General features: G+C 46.4%; 1 protein-coding gene across 5 annotated transcripts in view; it reads right to left on the bottom strand.

Moving 5' to 3' along the window:
- Positions 1-10,720: 10,720 nt before the first annotated feature.
- LOC139559013 (cell division control protein 42 homolog) overlaps positions 10,721-25,114 on the bottom strand; it is a 47,710-nt gene continuing 33,316 nt past the window's right edge. Inside the window, exon 6 of one of the 5 annotated variants that reach the window (XM_071374638.1) lies at positions 10,721-11,310. In XM_071374638.1, the coding sequence (XP_071230739.1) occupies positions 11,143-11,310 (168 nt within the window). In that variant the 3' untranslated portion in view covers positions 10,721-11,142. Of the gene's footprint in view, positions 11,311-17,551; positions 20,072-21,612; positions 23,402-25,114 lie in introns of those variants that run through there. The other 4 variants (XM_071374628.1, XM_071374647.1, XM_071374653.1 and 1 more) reach the window with 4 other exon arrangements.

Raw genomic sequence — 25,114 nt, forward strand, 5'->3', positions numbered from 1 at the left:
ACTAGCTCTCTCCATGCTGGTGGGTTTTTCTATGGGGGTTTGGACTCAGTATTGGTTCCCCTTGGCCTGCATGGCGACCACCTCTCTCTCTAACATACGTACACACAGCTGTGGACACAGATGACCATCTCAGGCAGGACGGTGTGTCGACACATCATACGGGTGGATCAGAGATGTGTGAGATGTTCCTCACACCTGGACAGTGCCAGCACCTGTGGGAATGTATCTGTGGCGTGGCAGGTGAGGGGAGACGGACTGTGTGTGTGTGTGTGTGTGTGTGTGTGTGTGTGTGTGTGTGTGTGTGTGTGTGTGTGTGTGTGTGTGTGTGTGTGTGTGTGTGTGTGTGTGTGTGTGTGTGTGTGTGTGTAGTACAGCTGAGGCTGAGGGGAGACGTACCATGAGAGTGTTACATGTATCTGTTAGCCGGTGGCGACTTACCATCTCACAACAAGCTGTGCTGTGACAGGAGCTTGGTATCCATGATCTCCACAAACAGCCCCTCCAACCCACACCGCTGCCACATCTCTCTCTCTCACACAAACACTAGCTTTGCCAAGACTGAGTTAGTAATGGAATTGATAGGAAATGACATCAAGTAGGGATGTTCTGTCTTAGTACATTTATTTTCCTGAAATACACTCAACAACCTGGCCTAAACCCAAAAGCATGCTGCCTTTCAGGTCAAAGAGAACCAATATGCAGAAATATTGATAACCTTCTTTCCCTGAGTTGATCACTGACCTGTGATGATGAGATGTGAATAATTCCTGAAAGTAAAGGATTGTAAAACAATTCAGAATGGGCCTGGGAGACAGCAACTCCATATCATACATCACCATTTTTCTCTTCCCTCTGCCATCCCTGTGGCCATCTTTACCATGGCAACATGGGCCACGCACACCACAGTCAGCATACCTGTTTCTCTCTTTACCTTTCACTCCCTTTTCTCTTCTCTTTATTCCCCCCTTTCTCTCCCTCTTACTTGATGAAAAACACATTGTCTTCCACATATTGGCTAGAGTGTCTGGCAAAAGACAGTAAAGAGATAGCCCTCTAAGTTAACAGCCCTGATACAGATATGACATGGAATTGTTTAATGACAGTCATTTATTGCAATACACACAGACAGGCAGGCAGACAGATAAATAGACAGGCGTGCAAGCACCCACCCACCCACCCACACACACGCACACACATCCACACACACACATCCACACACATCCACACACACACGCACCCACACACATCCACACACACGCACACCCACCCACCCACACACATCCACACACACGCACACGCACCCACCCACACACATCCACACACACGCACACATCCACACACATCCACACACACCCACACACATCCACACACAAACACACCCCCACGCGCACACGCACACGCACACACACACACACACACACACACACACACACACACACACACACACACACACACACACGCGTCTCCTAGACATATCTGTACAGTAATTTACTGTAGTGCTTTAATAAACTGCTAAAACCTTGACTGTGCTTTTCATCATAAGTCATCTTCTGTGGAGATCATCGTAAAACGCTCAAGTCGTAAAACGTTGCATAGCACACACAGTTCTAGTGTTCAGCTCTGCGCTTCTCTCACTATTCACATCCTGGAACCTCTCCGCCAGCTGTGTGTCCCAGGTTGAAGGGTTCCTCTTGTGGTTCTGTTATTTCCAAGCTCTGATTTGTTGTCCCAGAGGAGACGTTTAAACATGCTCGATCCTGATTGGCTGTCCCTAAGGGGACATTTAGACAGGCTTGATCTTGATTGGCCCTCCCGGAGGAGATACTTAAACCCGTCTGTCAGTAATGAGGAAGAGCAATGAGTCTTGTGGGACACTCAGCTCTACATTAACCCAATGAGTCTTGTGGGACTCTTCACTCAGCTCTACATTAACCCAATGAGTCTTGTGGGACTCTTCACTCAGCTCTACATTAACCCAATGAGTCTTGTGGGACTCTTCACTCAGCTCTACATTAACCCAATGAGTCTTGTGGGACACTCAGCTCTACATTAACCCAATGAGTCTTGTGGGACTCTTCACTCAGCTCTACATTAATCCAATGAGTCCCACCGCGACACAGGTGGGACTCACAATCTATAATTCTAACACCACATTGTATGTTTGAGCTACATACTTCTGGGTTGATTCCTCTTTTTCTTCTACATCCATTGGTACCAACCAATAGTCTGTGTGATTAACGGGGGCTGAACTAGAGCCTGTAGTCTGAATGGTCTGTAGTCTGAATGGTCTGTAGTCCGAATGGTCTGTAGTCTGAATGGTCTGTAGTCCGAATGGTCTGTAGTCCGAATGGTCTGTAGTCCGAATGGTCTGTAGTCCGAATGGTCTGTAGTCCGAATGGTCTGTAGTCCGAATGGTCTGTAGTCTGAATGGTCTGTAGTCCGAATGGTCTGTAGTCCGAATGGTCTGTAGTCCGAATGGTCTGTAGTCCGAATGGTCTGTAGTCCGAATGGTCTGTAGTCCGAATGGTCTGTAGTCCGAATGGTCTGAGATACAAACTATTAAAAGCTACTGTATCTATGGAAAGCTGAGACTCTCACAAGCTACACAGCTGTCGTTAGAAGGTAAAGGGTTCTTCTACAAAGAAGATCCAAGAAGGACATTGTGCCTATAATACTGTCAAACTCCAAAGAGTTGTCACTGACTAGTTGGTCCTTCATATTTTTATTGACATTTGTCAATAAAACTCATGAATTCAACTGTTTGTCAAATTGTTTTAAGTTCTGCTTGTAGACCTGGTTGTCCTGAACACACACACCGCACTGACACAGAGAGAACGAGAGAGAGACAGGATAAGAGCTTGGCTACGCCAGACCACCAGCTCAGCTGTGATGGTGGTGATTGTGCCCATGGGGTTCTGATCTTATGAGTTACGTGAGAGTTGAAGAGTACATGATACTTGTACTGGCGAACACACAGCTTATCATAGAAAGTAATGGAGAAAATACTTTTTTTTCTAGTTCTGCAGTGTAATGTGAAGTATATCAGGCCTGGACCTTGATATCAGCAGGTTTTGGTATCACCACTATGACTTTATGACCACTAATCTGTGTGCTTGGATAGCAACAGCGACAGTGTTATCTAAATGTCTCCTCTGCAGGTGTCTACCCCTAGCTAACACACCATCACATATAGGAATGCCCTTACCTCAGCCTGTGGGATAATTAATGGCTGTCAGTTGCTCTTTAGCGTAAGAAGGCGCTGACAGACAGCAGTCCAGAAATGCACGGAATGTGTGAAGGCCTCGCAGGGGTGGAGGGGTGTGTGTAGGGGGGCATATTTATACCCCCCTTAGGGCCAGATAATCTGGGTCACCTACCCTGGGAGTTCTCCCTCGTCTACAACGATTTGAGGAATTCCAATTCTGTGGTGTGTGTTTGCCAGCATCTGTGTACCCATGTGCATGTTTGTGTGTTTCATCACAAACCACCCCATCAATAAAACCAGACAACACAGACTTGATCTTTTCATCTTTAGTTTAATGTAATGAGTATGGAGGCAAAACATTTATCCATTTCGCTGTCGGATCTTTTCTTCTCCAGCAGATGGCAGCAGTGAGAGCAGTATGTTTCACCTGTGGTCAAACGGCACACCCAGGTGGTTAAGGATTGTTCTACATATACTCAAGAATGTAACATTCTTGAAAGACTGCATGCGCAACAGCTTCCTGGATTGTGATTAGTACGGAGGATACAGTGATGAAACTTAACTTAGACATTGCCTTTTTCTCAGTATGATTGGAATGTTGAATATTTACACTTTGGTTGTGATTTAGAGCCTCACATTGCAAAAACCCATTTGATGTCAAACTAAGCTAAGGGCCTTATAGGACAGATGATAATTGGTGCTGTGTTTTTACCACCATTATTATCACCTGCAAAGAAGAATGGGTACAGCCTCTCAGTGAAGGTGCAGCCAGTGAAAGAGTACACATGAAACCTGGCCTCCACATTGGTTGCCCTCCCCCTCCTCATAATCTGCATACACCCCAGCATTCCGGGGCTTCTCATTCAGTGAGAGAGGTACACCGTGTTCTGCATTAGCCACATTCTCATCCCTCCTCAGCCTTACAGTGTAGAACCCATTTATTAGATTTAGCGTAATACTCCCCTTCCTGTTGATGGGCTCTCTGGCCAATCCTAAAGCCCAGCGGATCTTCCCTTCCACCTGGACCTCACAGTAGGATCTTCCCTTCCACTTGGACCCCACAGTAGGATCTTCCATTCCACCTGGACCTCACAGTAGGATCTTCCCTTCCACCTGGACCTCACAGTAGGATCTTCCCTTCCACTTGGACCCCACAGTAGGATCTTCCATTCCACCTGGACCTCACAGTAGGATCTTCCCTTCCACCTGGACCTCACAGTAGGATCTTCCCTTCCACCTGGACCTCACAGTAGGATCTTCCCTTCCACCTGGACCTCACAGTAGGATCTTCCCTTCCACCTGGACCTCACAGTAGGATCTTCCCTTCCACCTGGACCTCACAGTAGGATCTTCCCTTCCACCTGGACCTCACAGTAGGATTTTCCCTTCCACCTGGACCTTACAGTAGGATCTTCCCTTCCACCTGGACCTCACAGTAGGATCTTCCATTCCACCTGGACCTCACAGTAGGATCTTCCCTTCCACCTGGACCTCACAGTAGGATTTTCCCTTCCACCTGGACCTTACAGTAGGATCTTCCCTTCCACATGGACCTCACAGTAGGATCTTCCCTTCCACCTGGACCTCACAGTAGGATCTTCCCTTCCACTTGGACCCCACAGTAGGATCTTCCCTTCCACCTGGACCTCACAGTAGGATCTTCCCTTCCACCTGGACCTTACAGTAGGATCTTCCCTTCCACCTGGACCTTACAGTAGGATCTTCCCTTCCACCTGGACCTCACAGTAGGATCTTCCCTTCCACCTGGACCTCACAGTAGGATCTTCCCTTCCACCTGGACCTCACAGTAGGATCTTCCCTTCCACCTGGACCTCACAGTAGGATCTTCCCTTCCACCTGGACCTCACAGTAGGATTTTCCCTTCCACCTGGACCTTACAGTAGGATCTTCCCTTCCACCTGGACCTCACAGTAGGATCTTCCATTCCACCTGGACCTCACAGTAGGATCTTCCCTTCCACCTGGACCTCACAGTAGGATTTTCCCTTCCACCTGGACCTTACAGTAGGATCTTCCCTTCCACATGGACCTCACAGTAGGATCTTCCCTTCCACCTGGACCTCACAGTAGGATCTTCCCTTCCACTTGGACCCCACAGTAGGATCTTCCCTTCCACCTGGACCTCACAGTAGGATCTTCCCTTCCACCTGGACCTTAGAGTAGGATCTTCCCTTCCACCTGGACCTTACAGTAGGATCTTCCCTTCCACCTGGACCTTACAGTATGATCTTCCCTTCCACCTGGACCTCACAGTAGGATCTTCCCTTCCACCTGGACCTTACAGTAGGATCTTCCCTTCCACCTGGACCTCACAGTAGGATCTTCCCTTCCACTTGGACCCCACAGTAGGATGTTCCCTTCCACCTGGACCTCACAGTAGGATCTTCCTGAGGAAAACTGCTCCTTTCCCAAGATACACACAGCAGGATCAAACCCCTCTGGGTTTGTAGGCAGATCCTGGATTATGTTGTCATACCTCACTTGTTTTCTGTCTTCAGATATGATGAGAAAGGGATTAGTTGTACCAGGGCCCAGAGTCACATCCACTGCATACTGTTGTATCCTCTTCAGTTTGATTTCAGGCAACTTCTCCATCTCTTTAGTAAGTGCCTTCTCCATATGAGAAACGGCTCTCATCACAGTCCCCACACACAGACTGCTGTGCACACTGATCCCAGACCAGTCCTTGGTGGATGGAAGGGTGCAGAACGATGGGGAGCTCTGGAGTAGGTGGTGGTGGTCCTCAGTGTGAGAGTTTCTCCAGCTCAGTGTGAACACTGATCCCAGACCAGTCCTTGGTGGATGGAAGGGTGCAGAGCGATGGGGAGCTCTGGAGGAGGTGGTCCTCAGTGTGAGAGTTTCTCCAGCTCAGTGTGAACACTGATCCCAGACCAGTCCTTGGTGGATGGAAGGGTGCAGAGCGACGGGGAGCTCTGGAGGAGGTGGTCCTCAGTGTGAGAGTTTCTCCAGCTCAGTGTGAACACTGATCCCAGACCAGTCCTTGGTGGATGGAAGGGTGCAGAGCGATGGGGAGCTCTGGAGGAGGTGGTCCTCAGTGTGAGAGTTTCTCCAGCTCAGTGTGAACACTGATCCCAGACCAGTCCTTGGTGGATGGAAGGGTGCAGAGCGACGGGGAGCTCTGGAGGAGGTGGTCCTCAGTGTGAGAGTTTCTCCAGCTCAGTGTGAACACTGATCCCAGACCAGTCCTTGGTGGATGGAAGGGTGCAGAGCGATGGGGAGCTCTGGAGGAGGTGGTCCTCAGTGTGAGAGTTTCTCCAGCTCAGTGTGAACACTGATCCCAGACCAGTCCTTGGTGGATGGAAGGGTGCAGAGCGACGGGGAGCTCTGGAGGAGGTGGTCCTCAGTGTGAGAGTTTCTCCAGCTCAGTGTGAACACTGATCCCAGACCAGTCCTTGGTGGATGGAAGGGTGCAGAGCGATGGGGAGCTCTGGAGGAGGTGGTCCTCAGTGTGAGAGTTTCTCCAGCTCAGTGTGAACACTGATCCCAGACCAGTCCTTGGTGGATGGAAGGGTGCAGAGCGACGGGGAGCTCTGGAGGAGGTGGTCCTCAGTGTGAGAGTTTCTCCAGCTCAGTGTGAACACTGATCCCAGACCAGTCCTTGGTGGATGGAAGGGTGCAGAGCGATGGGGAGCTCTGGAGGAGGTGGTCCTCAGTGTGAGAGTTTCTCCAGCTCAGTGTGAACACTGATCCCAGACCAGTCCTTGGTGGATGGAAGGGTGCAGAGCGATGGGGAGCTCTGGAGGAGGTGGTCCTCAGTGTGAGAGTTTCTCCAGCTCAGTGTGAACACTGATCCCAGACCAGTCCTTGGTGGATGGAAGGGTGCAGAGCGATGGGGAGCTCTGGAGGAGGTGGTCCTCAGTGTGAGAGTTTCTCCAGCTCAGTGTGAACACTGATCCCAGACCAGTCCTTGGTGGATGGAAGGGTGCAGAGCGATGGGGAGCTCTGGAGGAGGTGGTCCTCAGTGTGAGAGTTTCTCCAGCTCAGTGTGAACACTGATCCCAGACCAGTCCTTGGTGGATGGAAGGGTGCAGAGCGATGGGGAGCTCTGGAGGAGGTGGTCCTCAGTGTGAGAGTTTCTCCAGCTCAGTGTGAACACTGATCCCAGACCAGTCCTTGGTGGATGGAAGGGTGCAGAGCGATGGGGAGCTCTGGAGGAGGTGGTCCTCAGTGTGAGAGTTTCTCCAGCTCAGTGTGAACACTGATCCCAGACCAGTCCTTGGTGGATGGAAGGGTGCAGAGCGATGGGGAGCTCTGGAGGAGGTGGTCCTCAGTGTGAGAGTTTCTCCAGCTCAGTGTGAACACTGATCCCAGACCAGTCCTTGGTGGATGGAAGGGTGCAGAGCGATGGGGAGCTCTGGAGGAGGTGGTCCTCAGTGTGAGAGTTTCTCCAGCTCAGTGTGAACACTGATCCCAGACCAGTCCTTGGTGGATGGAAGGGTGCAGAGCGACGGGGAGCTCTGGAGGAGGTGGTCCTCAGTGTGAGAGTTTCTCCAGCTCAGTGCGTCTCCTCTGTAGCTCAGTGATTTCCTGCTCCAGCTCTTTAATGAGGCCTTCAGCCTGCCTCTCTGCTGCTCTCTGCTTCTCCTCAATGACCTCAATTAGCTCAATTTGGCTTCTGTCAATGAATCGCACCAGTGAAGACCTCAACACTGCCCGCTATCTCCATCTCTTTTTCTCTCTTGCTGAGCTCTACGGAGTGTTGGATCTCCTTAACCTTCTGCACTCGCTGGATCATCTGCTGTGCTTTCCCCCTTGGCTTCCGCAGGTGAGCCTTCCTCTCTCCACACTCTTCCTCTATAGGGGAGTATTGTGGGTCTTGTGGTCTGTTTCAGTGCAGATCTGACATACATACTTTCGGTCACTCAAATCAAATCAAATGTTATTTGTCACATACACATGGTTAGCAGATGTTAATGTGAGTGTAGCGAAATGCTTTTGCTTCTTGTTCCGACAATGCAGTAATAACCAACGAGTAATCTAACATAACAATTCCACAACGACACAAGTGTAAAGGGATAAAGAATATGTACATAAAGATATATGAATGCGTGATGGTACAGAATGGCATAGGCAGTAGATGGTATGAGTACAGTATATACATATGAGATGAGTAATGTAGGGTATGTAAACATAAAAGTGCATAGTTTGAAGTGGCTAGTGATACATGTATTACATAAAGATGGCAAGATCCAGTAGATGATATAGAGTACAGTATATACATATACATTATATTAAGTGGCATTGTTTAAAGTGGCTAGTGATACATTTTTGATCAATTTCCATTATTAAAGTGAGCTGGAGTTGAGTCAGTATGTATGGCAGCAGCCTCTAATGTGTTAGTGGTGGCTGTTTAACAGTCTGATGGCCTTGAGATAGAAGCTGTTTTTCAGTCTCTCGGTCCCTGCTTTGATGCACCTGTACTGACCTCGCCTTCTGGATGATAGCGGGGTGAACAGGCAGTGGCTCGGGTGGTTGTTGTCCTTGATGATCTTTATGGCCTTCCTGTGACATCGGGTGGTGTAGGTGTCCTGGAGGGCAGGTAGTTTGCCCCCAGTGATGCGTTGTGCAGACCTTACTACCCTCTGGAGAGCCTTACGGTTGTGGGCGGAGCAGTTGCCGTACCAGGCGGTGATACAGCCCGACAGGATGCTCTTGATTGTGCATCTGTAGAAGTTTGTGAGTGCTTTTGGTGACAAGACGAATTTCTTCAGCCTCCTGAGGTTGAAGAGGCGCTGTTGCGCCTTCTTCACAACGCTGTCTGTGTGGGTGGACCAATTCAGTTTGTCCGTGATGTGTACGCCAAGGAACTTAAAACTTACTACCCTCTCCACTACTGTCCCGTCGATGTGGATGGGGGGCTGCTCCCTCTGCTGTTTCCTGAAGTCCACGATCATCTCCTTTGTTTTGTTGACATTGAGTGTGAGGTTATTTTCATGACACCACACTCCGAGGGCCCTCACCTCCTCCCTGTAGGCCGTCTCGTCGTTGTTGGTAATCAAGCCTACCGCTGTTGTGTCGTCCACAAACTTGATGATTGAGTTGGAGGCGTGCATGGCCACGCAGTCGTGGGTGAACAGGGAGTACAGGAGAGGGCTGAGAATGCACCCTTGTGAGTCCCCAGTGTTGAGGATCAGCGGGGTGGAGATGTTGTTTCCTACCCTCACCACCTGGGGGCGGCCCGTCAGGAAGTCCAGGACCCAGTTGCACAGGGCGGGGTCGAGACCCAGGGTCTCGAGCTTAATCAGGAGTTTGGAGGGTACTATGGTGTTAAATGCTGAGCTGTAGTCGATGAACAGCATTCTTACATAGGTATTCCTCTTGTCCAGATGGGATAGGGCAGTGTGCAGTGTGATTGCATCGTCTGGACCTATCGGGGCGGTAAGCATATTGGAGTGGGTCTAGTCAGGTAGGGTGGAGGTGATATGATCCTTGACTAGTCTCTCAAAGCACTTCATGATGACAGAAGTGAGTGCTACGGGGCGATAGTCATTTAGTTCAGTTACCTTAGCTTTCTTGGGTACAGGAACAATGGTGGCCATCTTGAAGCATGTGGGGACAGCAGACTGGGAAAGGGATTGATTGAATATGTTCGTAAACACACCAGCCAGCTTGTCTGCGCATGCTCTGAGGATGCGGCTGGGGATGCTGTCTGGGCCTGCAGCCTTGCGAGGGTTAACACGTTTAAACGTTTTACTCACGTTGGCTGCAGTAAAGGAGAGCCCGCAGATTTGGTAGCGGGCCGTGTCAGTGACACTATTGTCCTCAAAGCGTGTGTATGTGTGTGTAAGTAGAAAAAACATGACGCACCCTACTTGTAGAGAAACACCAATGCCATCCTCCTCTCTTTCATGTTGCCAAAACAGTCTGACTCTGTCATACAGTACACACTTTTAGTTTTTGAGGTCCTAGGCTACCTGGCTAAAATCCTTGCCTGCTAGCCTAACTTCCTTTCATGGACAATGATGAGCCTACTACATCCAGCTACATATAAAACTTCCATCCTCTCAGGCCAGAAGCACAACATATGAATTTATGGTTGGATCAGAATTGCCATTTTAATCATTGGTCAGTACAGAAATTTAAGTAAAATCACATGTCCAAATCCTTATCTCCGTCGATGGCTAATTTAGGAAAGGGACAATTTTAGCTAGCTAGCCATTAGAGGTCAACAACACAATGAGAAGAAAGAAAAAATAACCTTTCTGTCAAATTACTTTTGGCTTGATGTGATTGGTGTGAAGCTCAACACTGATTGGCTGTTATTGTATAACAAAAAATATCAAGGGATGCTAAATGCTCACTGGCTTCGATTGCATTCAATGCTACGGGTGGCAAAAATAAGACTTTGAGCAGACCGCATCAGAAAGATGGACTAGATACAGACACAGAGGGGCACTGTTTCACTTTCTCTGGTGAGATACATTGTCTCTTGCAAATTGAAGGAAAATTATGAAACACAGAGGGACAAAAGATAAAATATATATTATTTTTTATTGGTAAGCCTGGCTTCCCTTGGCATCCATGAATACACACCCCTGTGTATCCTACAAATGAATGTGATATTGGAGACCATCTCGCTCACCAATTGATTGGACAGTGTACACATGATTTCAGTTTGAGAGTGTGAAATAGGGGGTTCGACTTATTTCGACATTAAAAAGAGAAACTTAAACGGCAACTATGTTCACACAGCCATATTTCTTTCTGAGCCTTACTGTTGAAAAACCATTACAGTGTCCGACTTTCGGCTGTCGCAGATGCACCTCCCCCCTCGACTTCTGTCTGTCGTCATCTTCAGTTGCCTCACAACCCGAACACATCCACTAATAACACATACTGGGCATGTTCAACATTATGCTGTGCTGAGTTGGTAGTCAAGTGTGAGGTTGGAATTGATCAGTTGTGAAGTTGTAAATCCCAGATGGATGCATTCACGTGCCTTGAACTCGTTGAGAAACGCCGACTGGCTAATGGACAACAAGCTGCGTGAACCAAGTTTCCAGTTTTCTTCATCGGATGTACAGGATACACCGTCCAAACGAAACGCTTACTTGCAGGTTCCTTCTTGACGATGCAACAATAAGAAATAAAATGTTAAAAAAGTAAATGGCTCAGTAGAATAGAATAAACATCTTATCATAAGTACAGTTTAATACAGGAAGGCACAAATAATACAGGAAGGCACAAATAATACAGGAAGGCACAAATAATACAGGAAGGCACAAAGTTGGTTAGGACATCTACTTTGTGAGTGACAAGTAATTATTCCAACAATTGTTGACAGACAGATTATTTCACTTATAATTCACTGTATCACAATTCCAGTGGGTCAGAAGTTTACATACACTAAGTTGACTGTGCCTTTAAACAGCTTGGAACATTCCAGAAAATTATGTCATGACTTTAGAAGCTTCTGATAGGCTAATTGACATCATTTGAGTCAATTGGAGGTGTACTTGTGGATGCATTTCAAACTCAGTGCCTCTTTGCTTGACATCATGGGAAATTCAAAAGAAATCAGCTAAGACCTCAGAAAGAAAATTGTAGACCTCCACATGTCTGGTTCATCCTTGGGAGTAATTTCCAAACGCCTGAAGGTACCACATTCATCTGTACAAACAATAGTAAGCAAGTATAAACACCGTGGGAACACGCAGCCATCATCCTGCTCAGGAAGGAGACACGTTCTGTCTCCTAGAGATGAACGTACTTTGGTGCAAAAAGTGCAAATCAATCCCAGAACAGCAGCAAAGGCCCTTGTGAAGATGCTGGAGGAAATAGGTACAAAAGTATCTATATCCACAGTAAAACGAGTCCTATATCGACATAACCTGAAAGGCCACTCAGCAATGAAGAAGCCACTGCTCCAAAACCGCCATAAAAAAGCCAGACTACGGTTTGCAACTGCACATGGGGACAAAGATCGTACTTTTTAGAAAAATGTCCTCTGGTCTGATGAAACAAAAATAAAACTGTTTGGCCATAATGACCATCGTTATGTTTGGAGGAAAAAGAGGGAGACTTGCAAGCCGAAGAACACCATCCCAACCGTGATGCACGGGGTGGCAGCATCATGTTGTGGGGGTGCTTTGCTGCAGGAGGGTCTTGTGCACTTCACAAAATAGATGGCATCATGAGGCAGGAAAATTATGTGGATATATTGAAGCAACATCTCAAGAAGTTAAAGCTTGGTCACAAATGGGTCTTCCAAATGGACATTGACCCCAAGCATACTTCCAAAGTTGTGGCAAAATGGCTTGCCTAAGGACAACAAAGTATTGGAGTGGCCATCACAAAGCCCTGACCTCAATCCTATAGAAAATGTGCAGGCAGAACTGTAAAAGCGTGTGCGAGCAAGGAGGCCTACAAACCTGACTCAGTTACATCAGCTCTGTCAGGAGGAATGGGTCAAAATTTACCCAACTTATTGTGGGAAGCTTGTGGAAGGCTACACAAAACATTTGACCAAAGTTAAACAATTTAAAGGCAATGCTACCAAATACTAATTGAGTGTATGTAAACTTCTGACCCACTGGGAATGTGATGAAAGAAATAAAGCTGAAATAAATCATTCTCTACTATTATTCTGACATTTCACATTCTTAAAATAAAGTGGTGATCTAACAGACCTAAGACATGGAATTTGTACTTGGATTAAATGTCAGGAATTGTGAAAAACAAGGATGAGGAAAACAAAAAGGTGCCTGGACTCTTCTATAACATTGTATTTGCATAAAAAAATTGAGATTTATTTGTTTAAAAAAAAGAACGTATCCTTAAATACGTAAGCAGAGGTAGTGGGGGAGTCTCTGAAGAACCACTTTATATACAAAAAGTAGCCAATGCTGGGCCTTTCTGGTAGTCAGAGACTCCCAGCCAACATAACTATACAAAATGCAGTGATACGTACAGGAATTGTCCCCAGTGATAAAACAGTGCTGAGTGACAGACTGAATCGAAGGTTGTAGAAACAGAGGCTGCTGCATGTAGATAACATCACCATAATCAAGTACTGGGAGAAGCGTTGCTTGAACAATCTTCCTTCTGCTTTCCAAAGTGAGGCAGGATTTATTTCAATAAAAGAAAACATTATTTCTCAGCTGTTATCAGTTTGTCAATGTGTGCTTTAAAAAGACAGTTTATCAGCAATCCAAATACCCAAGTACTTATAATGGGGAACTTTCTCAATTTGGGCTCCCTTCAATGTGCAAATACACAGGTTCCCAGGGTCAATATTACAAAACCTAGAGAACATAAACTAAAGCTAAATGATAATTAAAACCAAGTTTAACATCAGTTAGCGAGTTTTGAATTGAGTCAAAATCATGAAGGTCATGAAGGGCCTTCTGAACTGAGGGGGCACAAGAGTAAATAACCAATCATCCGCATAGAGGTTAACAGATAGACCAATATTATTTGTATAAATAGTGAAGAGAACAGGTCCCAAAACCAACCTCTGCAGCACACCTTTCGTAATATTGAGGAAACTAGATTTGATAGTCAGTAAGCACACATTGGGTCCTGTCCGTTAGTTCTGGAACCAATTGGAAGATGCCTGATCTATCAGACAGCCTTGGAACAAGTAAGAAATGGTCAACCGTATCAGACGCCCTCGACAGGTCAATAAATAATGCAGCACAATGACTTTTATGATCTAAACAACAGAGCACATCTAAGAAGAGTGTAACCTCTGAAACAGTGTTACATCCTGGTCTAAAACCAGACTGGTACAGTGTTATGTCCTGGTCTAAAACCAGACTGGTACAGTGCTACGTCCTGGTCTAAAACCAGACTGGTACAGTGCTACGTCCTGGTCTAAAACCAGACTGGTACAGTGCTACATCCTGGTCTAAAACCAGACTGGTACAGTGCTACGTCCTGGTCTAAAACCAGACTGGTACAGTGCTACATCCTGGTCTAAAACCAGACTGGTACAGTGCTACATCCTGGTCTAAAACCAGACTGGTACAGTGTTACGTCCTGGTCTAAAACCAGACTGGTACAGTGTTACGTCCTGGTCTAAAACCAGACTGGTACAGTGTTACGTCCTGGTCTAAAACCAGACTGGTACAGTGTTACGTCCTGGTCTAAAACCAGACTGGTACAGTGTTACGTCCTGGTCTAAAACCAGACTGGTACAGTGCTACGTCCTGGTCTAAAACCAGACTGGTACAGTGCTACGTCCTGGTCTAAAACCAGACTGGTACAGTGTTACGTCCTGGTCTAAAACCAGACTGGTACAGTGTTACGTCCTGGTCTAAAACCAGACTGGTACAGTGTTACGTCCTGGTCTAAAACCAGACTGGTACAGTGCTACGTCCTGGTCTAAAACCAGACTGGTACAGTGTTACGTCCTGGTCTAAAACCAGACTGGTACAGTGTTACGTCCTGGTCTAAAACCAGACTGGTACAGTGTTACGTCCTGGTCTAAAACCAGACTGGTACAGTGTTACGTCCTGGTCTAAAACCAGACTGGTACAGTGTTACGTCCTGGTCTAAAACCAGACTGGTACAGTGTTATGTCCTGGTCTAAAACCAGACTGGTACAGTGTTACGTCCTGGTCTAAAACCAGACTGGTACAGTGTTACGTCCTGGTCTAAAACCAGACTGGTACAGTGTTACATCCTGGTCTAAAACCAGACTGGTACAGTGTTATGTCCTGGTCTAAAACCAGACTGGTACAGTGTTATGTCCTGGTCTAAAACCAGACTGGTACAGTGCTACGTCCTGGTCTAAAACCAGACTGGTACAGTGCTACATCCTGGTCTAAAACCAGACTGGTACAGTGTTACGTCCTGGTCTAAAACCAGACTGGTACAGTGTTATGTCCTGGTCTAAAACCAGACTGGTACAGTGCTACGTCCTGGTCTAAAACCAGACTGGTACAGTGTTACGTCCTGGTCTAAAACCAGACTGGTACAGTGTTACGTCCTGGTCTAAAACCAGACTGGTACAGTGCTACGTCCTGGTCTAAAACCAGACTGGTACAGTGTTACATCCTGGTCTAAAACCAGACTGGTACAGTGTTATGTCCTGGTCTAAAACCAGACTGGTACAGTGTTATGTCCTGGTCTAAAACCAGACTGGTACAGTGTTATGTCCTGGTCTAAAACCAGACTGGTACAGTGTTACGTCCTGGTCTAAAACCAGACTGGTACAGTGCTACGTCCTGGTCTAAAACCAGACTGGTACAGTGCTACGTCCTGGTCTAAAACCAGACTGGTACAGTGCTACGTCCTGGTCTAAAACCAGACTGGTACAGTGCTACGTCCTGGTCTAAAACCAGACTGGTACAGTGCTACGTCCTGGTCTAAAACCAGACTGGTACAGTGCTACGTCCTGGTCTAAAACCAGACTGGTACAGTGCTACGTCCTGGTCTAAAACCAGACTGGTACAGTGCTACGTCCTGGTCTAAAACCAGACTGGTACAGTGCTACGTCCTGGTCTAAAACCAGACTGGTACAGTGCTACGTCCTGGTCTAAAACCAGACTGGTACAGTGCTACATCCTGGTCTAAAACCAGACTGGTACAGTGTTACGTCCTGGTCTAAAATCAGACTGGTACAGTGTTACGTCCTGGTCTAAAACCAGACTGGTACAGTGTTACGTCCTGGTCTAAAACCAGACTGGTACAGTGTTATGTCCTGGTCTAAAACCAGACTGGTACAGTGTTACGTCCTGGTCTAAAACCAGACTGGTACAGTGTTACGTCCTGGTCTAAAACCAGACGGGTACAGTGCTACGTCCTGGTCTAAAACCAGACTGGTACAGTGCTACATCCTGGTCTAAAACCAGACTGGTACAGTGTTATGTCCTGGTCTAAAACCAGACTGGTACAGTGTTATGTCCTGGTCTAAAACCAGACTGGTGCTCATTAAGAACAGAATGAGAAGTTCAAAAAGATGAGTTGGCCAGGGACTCTGACTTGGAAATCGGTAGTTATCCAAGTCAGAAGGATCTCAGTGTGGGGGGAGGACTTGAGCAGTATTCCAGATCTTAGGGATACCCCCCAAAACAAGTGTCAAGTAACAAATATAGGTTAATGATTCTGCAATTTGGGGCAGAAAGCTGCAGCAAAAAGGGATCAAGTGAGTCGGCTCAAGTGCATTTGTTTACATGGTAAATTGTGCAGTATTAGCAAGTAGGATTCTGGTAGCAGGAGTGGTGGGGTATGTGTAGCATTAATGTGGAGGGGGAAAAAAAAAAAAAATGTGTATCCTAAATATATAGCATTTTAAATTAAATTCTAATATCAATGGGCAAGATGCTCTGTCACATCGTGTGCATACACCCTATGGACTTGAGATCTGACAGGATATGACAGGTGTAAGCATATTGGTAATAGTTCCAACTCACCCTCTGATAGGCTGAGTGGAAGTTTCACCATATTGCGTATTCCAATCAAATCCTGTTCGATCTCCACAAGTGCATAGGACTTGATTTGGCAATGGTACAGTGCGGTTCTCTCGTTATGGCCGCTCTCCTCTGTGACCAGGAAACAGATAAGTGGTTGAGTGTCAATTTGTTAGCAGGCAAACGGACGTGGCTTCCCCTCCTCGATAGCCAATTTCTCTCGATGATACTCATGCATTTACTACGACGTTTAAAAACAATATGCTTACTGTTTTATCTATGAATGTCCTGCACAACTAACTTAATTTGTTTTGAGCACTTCAGTTATTTTGGGATCCCCCTGAAAACATCATTAGCCTAATGATGCGTGAGTAGAAAGGAATAGTCTCATTTTAAGTAAGCACTCCTCAATTAACTTTGACCTTTCTCAAAAAGAGGCGTGAGGGTACAATGACATTCTAGACGATTCTGTGCTTCAACTTTGTGGCAACAGTTTGGGGAAGGCCCTTTCCTGTTTCAGCATGACAATGCCCCCATGCTCAAAGCGAGGTCCATACAGAAATTGTTTGACAAGATCGGCGTGTAAGAATTTGACTGGCTTTCCTAACCTCAACCCCAGTGAACACCTTTGGGATGAATTGGAACGCCGACTGCGAGCCAGGCCTAATCACCCAACATCAGGGCCTGACCTCACTAATGCTCTTATGGTTGAATGGAAACAATTCCCCGCAGCAATGTTCCAACATCTAGTGGAAATCCTTCCCAGAAGAGCGGAGGCTGTTATAGCAGCAAAGGGGGACCAAGTCCATATTAATGCCCATGATTCTGGAATGAGGTGTTCGATGAGCAGGTGTCCACATACTTTTGGTCATGTAGTGCATTTGTCCCTTGAGCACCACCTCATAATTCGGTAAACTGCCTGATAAGTAAGAATGGCCAAGGAAAAGGAGTAAAGGCAATTAAGGTATAAGTTTAATATTTGTTTCAAAGAATGCATATACAAAGAACAGAGACGTAAGACAAAGCATTTGGTTTCGCACCAAAACAACAGTTATAATAACAATAAGACTGGTCTGGACGTCAACCCAACCTCGGAGCCACCAAGGTCAATCAACCAATCACAATCCAGGTTTGACAGAAATGTTCTCTGTCATTGGAGGTCATTGGTGTTTGTAGCTGGTGTGTCAGAGTTCAGCTGAGTTCCAGACCCTAAATGTAAAAGGATAGGAAGTAATCTTCTTAAAATAAAAAAATAAAACAGATTTTGGTAAAAACATCTGGAGCCTACATTGACGCATGTGCCAGCTTACATTATTATTAAATCTGTTAACCTATGATCGCAGAGGAGACCAGGGGCTCACCTACAGGCATTACCACAACGTTACCACCATAGAATTACAAGTAATAGAACCGACACGGTCCCTCATACCACAGATTCTTTAGGAGGTACACCTAGCATGGCGGCACAATAGCATTGCCATTGCAGCATGACAATATGGAACACCGAGAAAGGCACAGAATTCTGATGCTATAAGCATCAATTCATTAACAATCCAAATGGGACAAAATACTGCCACCGGTGTACACACAACAGAACGTTGCTTAGAACAAGTCAGCTTCACTAATAGTTCTATGGTTACCATAACGTTGAGACAATGTTCAGCTAACTCTCCTTTGGTGCCTGGCAACCACTTCTTCTGCTAACACTGTTTAAGGTCCCTGCTTCAAAAGGCCAATTCCCGCATCAAGACCCATCGCGACAGGATGCCTTTAGTTCTTCAATAATGCCAGTCCCTAGTCTACTCTAACCTCTTCCCCTACAGTACAGTGATGAAAGGATTGGATCGGTATAAGTAATATGGTCATAAAATGTTTCCCCATCTACTTGATTTGGATATACTGAAGAGCCCAGGTGGCAGGGGCTGATTTGGATATACTGAAGAGCCCAGGTGGTAGGGGCTGATTTGGGTATACTGAAGAGCCCAGGTGGTAGGGGCTGATTTGGGTATACTGAAGAGCCCAGGTGGTAGGGGCTGATTTGGATATACTGAAGAGCCCAGGTGGTAGGGGCTGATTTGGGTATACTGAAGAGCCCAGGTGGTAGGGGCTGATTTGGGTATACTGAAGAGCCCAGGTGGTAGGGGCTGATTTGGATATACTGAAGAGCCCAGGTGGCAGGGGCTGATTTGGGTATACTGAAGAGCCCAGGTGGTAGGGGCTGATTTGGATATACTGAAGAGCCCAGGTGGCAGGGGCTGATTTGGATATACTGAAGAGCCCAGGTGGCAGGGGCTGATTTGGATATACTGAAGAGCCCAGGTGGTAGGGGCTGATTTGGATATACTGAAGAGCCCAGGTGGCAGGGGCTGATTTGGATATACTGAAGAGCCCAGGTGGCAGGGGCTGATTTGGGGCTGATTTGGGATTGATCATTAAAATGGCAGACTGTTCTGTCACTTGGAGGGGAGGGGCGACGTTGGCAAAGAAAGCAAATTAAAAATTTGCTGATGAAGCTACTTTGCTTCATCAGGTGGTGTTGGAGGTGGAGCAGCGGGATTGGGCGCTTGATGTGCTCGTCAAGAGGGGTGGAGCTTAATACAGCAGCGTGGCAAGCTGTCCCTCGGGCAGCCATTTCATTTGGAGGTGGAGCATAGGTCTATCAGAAGTGCACAGGAGCTAGGTGGCTGAGAGCCAAATCAACACCACTGACAGGGAAAGCTGTCAAAGACAGTATAAATGTCATACTTTAAATCAGCCTGCTGTCCTTTCACCAATGAGCGGTTATGACACCTTGACAGCTTACTTCAACCCTACAACAGCCTATGTCACCTGTATGACAGCCTGTGTTATTTAACCACCTGGAAGGTTCAAACCCTTTAGAGAGTAAAAGGGGGCATGTTTTGGCTTCTCCTTGAATGCAGGGCTGAATCTCAATAGACTATAGTTACTGCCTCTCTGTCTCCTTTCATCTTCAATGATGTTTAAAGCCAATGCCCAGTAGGCATCCATCATATTCCTTTCGTTAACTATTTACTTGGAGATCAGTGTAGAGAAAGGGAAACAATACTGAGATGCACCCGTCTCTGTCCATCTGAAGGCTCTGACTGTTGGAACTGGAATGGGAATGTGGCCACGGTAGTCACGGTTACAAGCTGGGTTAGGTTCTCTTCTGTGCCTCTCTTCCCGTTGGTCCGCTGGTTAAACACAGGCCTGGATCAACTCATCGCTCCTTATTGCAGAGTCTAATCTGAAACTTTTGTCTGTTTCTATACTTCGCTTCAGAGTACATGGCTGTCAATCAGCCTTAGCAGAGCAAGGGAGGAGGGGATGGGGGGGGTGAAGGGGGAGGGTGTACATGTGTGTGTGAGGGTTGGGGTCATTCATAGCAGCACACATTTGCGTTTCTTCTTGGGCTCGGGAGGCTCCAGCGCAGCCAGTATCGCCTCATCAAACACATTCTTTAGGCCTTTCTGTGGATAAAAACAAACAAACAGGCTCAACAAAGGGGCAACACACACACACACACACAGGGGCAACACACACACACACACAGGGGCAACACACACACACACACAGGGGCAACACACACACACACTCAACAAAGGGGCAACACACACACACACACAGGGGCAACACACACAGAAAGGGGCAACACACACACACACACACCACAAAGGGGCAACACACACACACACACACACAGGCTCAACGAAAGGGCAACACACACACACACAGGCTCAACGAAGGGGCAACACACACACACACACACACACACACAGGCTCAACGAAGGGGCAACACACACACACAGGCTCAACGAAGGCGCTACACACACACACACACACAGGCTCAACGAAGGGGCAACACACACACACAGGCTCAACGAAGGCGCTACACACACACACACACAGGCTCAACGAAGGGGCAACACACACAAACACACAGGCTCAACGAAGGGGCAACACACACACACACACAGGCTCAACGAAGGGGCAACACACACACACACACAGGCTCAACGAAGGGGCAACACACACACACAGGCTCAACGAAGGGGCAACACACACACACAGGCTCAACGAAGGGGCAACACACACACACAGGCTCAACGAAGGGGCAACACACACACACAGGCTCAACGAAGGGGCAACACACACACACAGGCTCAACGAAGGGGCAACACACACACACACACACACACAGGCTCAACACACACACACAAACAGGCTCAACGAAGGGGCAACACACACAGGCTCAATGAAGGGCATTCAACTTAATAAAACACAAAGGGGTCAAAAGATCAAGTGCAAACTAAAACACAGCATTAGACATGAAAGGAAATTAACTCGGGATACTTCATCCTCATAGAGGGCTGGAAATGAACAAACACGGCTGGGGATATTATCAACTAAGGAAAACAGTAATACTACCTGCGTTGAGTCATGTCAAATTTGGATCGGGCAGTGAGCGTTCAAAACAAAGGCCGGGCAAACAAGAAAGTGGAGGTACGAGACGACATGGGCTCAGAGATACACACACACAGGGCCCAAGGGAATTCAAGTAGAAACAACCATGCCAAAGTCAGACCACTAAAATCAAAAGGTGTTGCGAAAGACACACAGGTTTACCCTGCTCACTAAAGACCCTGTTAGCCAGAACTTCCCATAACTTCTGCAGATCAACATGTAATCAGAGCAGCATGTTCAGAGCTGCACGTTTCTGCTCTTCTTATTGTTGTCAGAGCAGCTTAGGATTGGAAGGAATGCCTTGGGCCATGTCATGTGAGTCGTACAATACAGATTTATGAGCAGAGCAGGAAACCCATGTATCCCTCTGTTCAGGGAAACTCTAGAAAACATATAGAAACCCTATGGCAAGACTCATATTTGATCCAGAGTTTAGGCTCTATATCATACTGGTCTAGGAGGCTGTGGGGCCAGACGACCGAGCACTACTGAGCTGCTATCCAGCTGTCCCCGTAGATAAAGGAAGGAAAGGCAGAGGAAAAGGATAGCAATTTCAGTAGTCCTTTATTCATTCATTTCACAAATAATTCCACACAATTATATTAGCTTTTGAATCTTTTTAAACTCCCAAGATGGCTAGATATGAACTGCAGCAATGGAACATGACAGAGTGGAACAGAGAGAGAGTTTGGGCCCTGTGATGCTGCTACTTGGGTTCTGGCTCTAATTCTATTGCTTCCCTTTGAAAGTGTGTCTGTAAAGTTCAACGGTCTGTCAGCAGTCGATACCGCCCAAAGGGTGCCAGCACGGCTTCAGTGACATTATCTAATATCACTGGTGTGCTTTTCAGTTGAAACCAGCACGGCTTCAGTGACATTATCTAATATCACTGGTGTGCTTTTCAGTTGAAACCAGCACGGCTTCAGTGACATTATCTAATATCACTGGTGTGCTTTTCAGTTGAAACCAGCACGGCTTCAGTGACATTATCTAATATCACTGGTGTGCTTTTCAGTTGAAACCAGTACGGCTTCCGTGACATTATCTAATATCACTGGTGTGCTTTTCAGTTGAAACCAGTACGGCTTCCGTGACATTATCTAATATCACTGGTGTGCTTTTCAGTTGAAACCAGCACGGCTTCAGTGACATTATCTAATATCACTGGTGTGCTTTTCAGTTGAAACCAGCACGGCTTCAGTGACATTATCTAATATCACTGGTGTGCTTTTCAGTTGAAACCAGTACGGCTTCAGTGACATTATCTAATATCACTGGTGTGCTTTTCAGTTGAAACCAGCACGGCTTCAGTGACATTATCTAATATCACTGGTGTGCTTTTCAGTTGAAACCAGCACGGCTTCAGTGACATTATCTAATATCACTGGTGTGCTTTTCAGTTGAAACCAGTACGGCTTCAGTGACATTATCTAATATCACTGGTGTGCTTTTCAGTTGAAACCAGCACGGCTTCAGTGACATTATCTAATATCACTGGTGTGCTTTTCAGTTGAAACCAGCACGGCTTCAGTGACATTATCTAATATCACTGGTGTGCTTTTCAGTTGAAACCAGCACGGCTTCAGTGACAATATCTAATATCACTGGTGTGCTTTTCAGTTGAAACCAGGATGGCCAAACTCTCTACCTGTGGCTCTGGCACTTGACAGCCCTAAACGTCCCCACGGTCACACCTCAGTCTTGTCATACATCAGCAGTAGTACAAAAAAATAAAACAACATTAGGAATCATGGAGGCTCGTAGAATTGGTGCTTAAATCACAATGCTGTGGAGTCAAGTAAATCAGACTCTCCCTTAACTCTGGACTCTCCAAACAACACCATAACAGAAGGAGAAACACTAACCTAAGAAGAAGACACATGGGCCGTGTCTCAAATCACATCCTAAATCCCACAAAGTACACTACTTGGTCCACTATGGGTAATAGGGTGTCATTTGAGATTTGCCCTGAGAGGATAAGTGATGTGATTAACCAAACCCAATGTCAGCACTGTTAGATCTGAGGAAACCCAAGAGCAACGGACACGGTCCTCCAGCACAGTAAGGCCATGCGGACAAGTCAACAAAAAGGGGAGGGAAGGAAGAGTCATGGCACACTCAATATTAAGTAACACTGTCGTAAAGGGGAAGTGGATACAGGGGATAGCTTGAAGAGGTGGTTGGTTGGGTAAAACGAGGACAGAGGTTTAAACTAGAAGTAAGCAGCAGACAAAGAGAGAAAGACATTAGAATATACAGCACTTCCTCTTTCTTTGCGTCTCTGGTGGCTCTAGGGCGGCTAGGATAGCTTCATCAAATACATTCTTCAGCCCTCGCTATAACGACAAAGGGGAGGGGAGAAAACGACAACAGTTAGCACAGCAAACAGAGACAAAAAGGGTTGAGATGAGCAGAGAGAAGAAAATAGGATAGGGAAAGAGGGAGTGGAAAAGAGAGAAAAAGAGAAGGGGGAGTAGAGGCAAGAACAAATTGTGGGGAAAATACAGAGGGAGAGGGTAGAAAGAGAAAGAGTGAGTGCAACATTGTGTGGAAAATCTAAGAACAGAGCACAAGGAAACTAAAGAGAACTGGAAGATAGATCTACTGTAAAACATTAGTTAAAGTTGGTAGAGGAGATGAGGAAGCCTCTAGACTATGGAGATTTTGCCCTGCGAGATCGGAGCTGAAGCGTTTGAGATAGAAGTTTCTCTGACCCACAGATCTAGGATCAGAGGACCCGACCCCCCTGTCTCAACCTTCACTATCAGGTGCAAAGAACATCTGGCCCAGAACGCGTGGTTAGGCGCAACATCTGACTGGCAGGCAGAACAGTCACACAGGAAACAGGATATTGCATCAGCAGCTCTTACGGCAGGGGAAGCTGGTCTAGAGAGAGGAAGGACGGTGGGGCAGGACGCCAGAGCAGCGCAGGAGAGGAAGAGACACAAGATGGGGTTGGGGAGGGAGACCTAAACTTGGCCACAGTTTAGATCGACTAGGGCCCATTGTTTCCGATACAGTAAAGCCCTCGACTCCCACTGAGTAACACCATAGGACACAAGATGGCCGTATGAGAGGGAGGTGATCGCTGAACTCCTTCAGTTTTCCCATCCATTATGACTGTGGTCGGCAACAGGACAGATTTTTGTTTTTGGTCAAAATAGACCGTAAAATCACCAGGAATTCAGCTAAAAATGTGTTTAATTCTGCTCCCAAGTATTCCCCCACATTTAAAAAGGAGATGTGATCGTGTCTCAATGTAATGAAGGTATGACAGGTATGTTTGGGCAGTTTACAATGATTAGAAACCGACCATCTGCTCCAACAAGTTGCCTACCCCTCAACAGAATGATAACAAGGACTATATGTCTCCATCTAAAAATGGCAGCCTTTTAATATAAGACTGTTAACCAATACAATGTTTTACTGCCACGAGTTGGACATTGGTTGTTTGTGCAGCTCAAGAAGACCACTGCGCAACAGGCTGATGGAAAATTGGGTGTTATAATCCATGTCTACAACCAAGTTCAGACAAAAATAAATGTCTGAAACTAAAGATATTGCACCTTACTGAATGTGGCCAACTGATAAGACTGCTGACAGCAGCTGCTCTACTTAGAACAAGACTAGGCCATATACAGCACTTTGAGATATCAGCTGATGGAAGAAGGGCTATATAAATACATTTGATATGTGGATCTACAGGGTAAGAGTACCTATTAAGCCAACCAGAAGGTTTTGTGGAGACATTAACATATACTGCCTAATTTTTGTAAGAGAAGTTGATAAAAAAAAATATTTTAAAATCAAATTTCACATGCGGTTAATATGAGGGTTCCGAGTGTATCCTTTAAACCCATGAGTGTTCCAAATGAGCCTCTTAAATTATCCAATTCATTTCCAATCGTTAAAAACTTACAAACTGACATTTCTTATATAAGCAATAAGGCACGAATGAGTGTGGCCAATATACCACTATGGGCTGTTCATAAGCACGACACATCGCAGAGATTTGGGGCGGCAGGTATCCTAGTGGTTAGAGCGTTGGT

This window comes from Salvelinus alpinus, chromosome 2 (genome assembly GCF_045679555.1).
Source record: "Salvelinus alpinus chromosome 2, SLU_Salpinus.1, whole genome shotgun sequence".
In the NCBI taxonomy this organism is placed as follows: domain Eukaryota; kingdom Metazoa; phylum Chordata; class Actinopteri; order Salmoniformes; family Salmonidae; genus Salvelinus; species Salvelinus alpinus.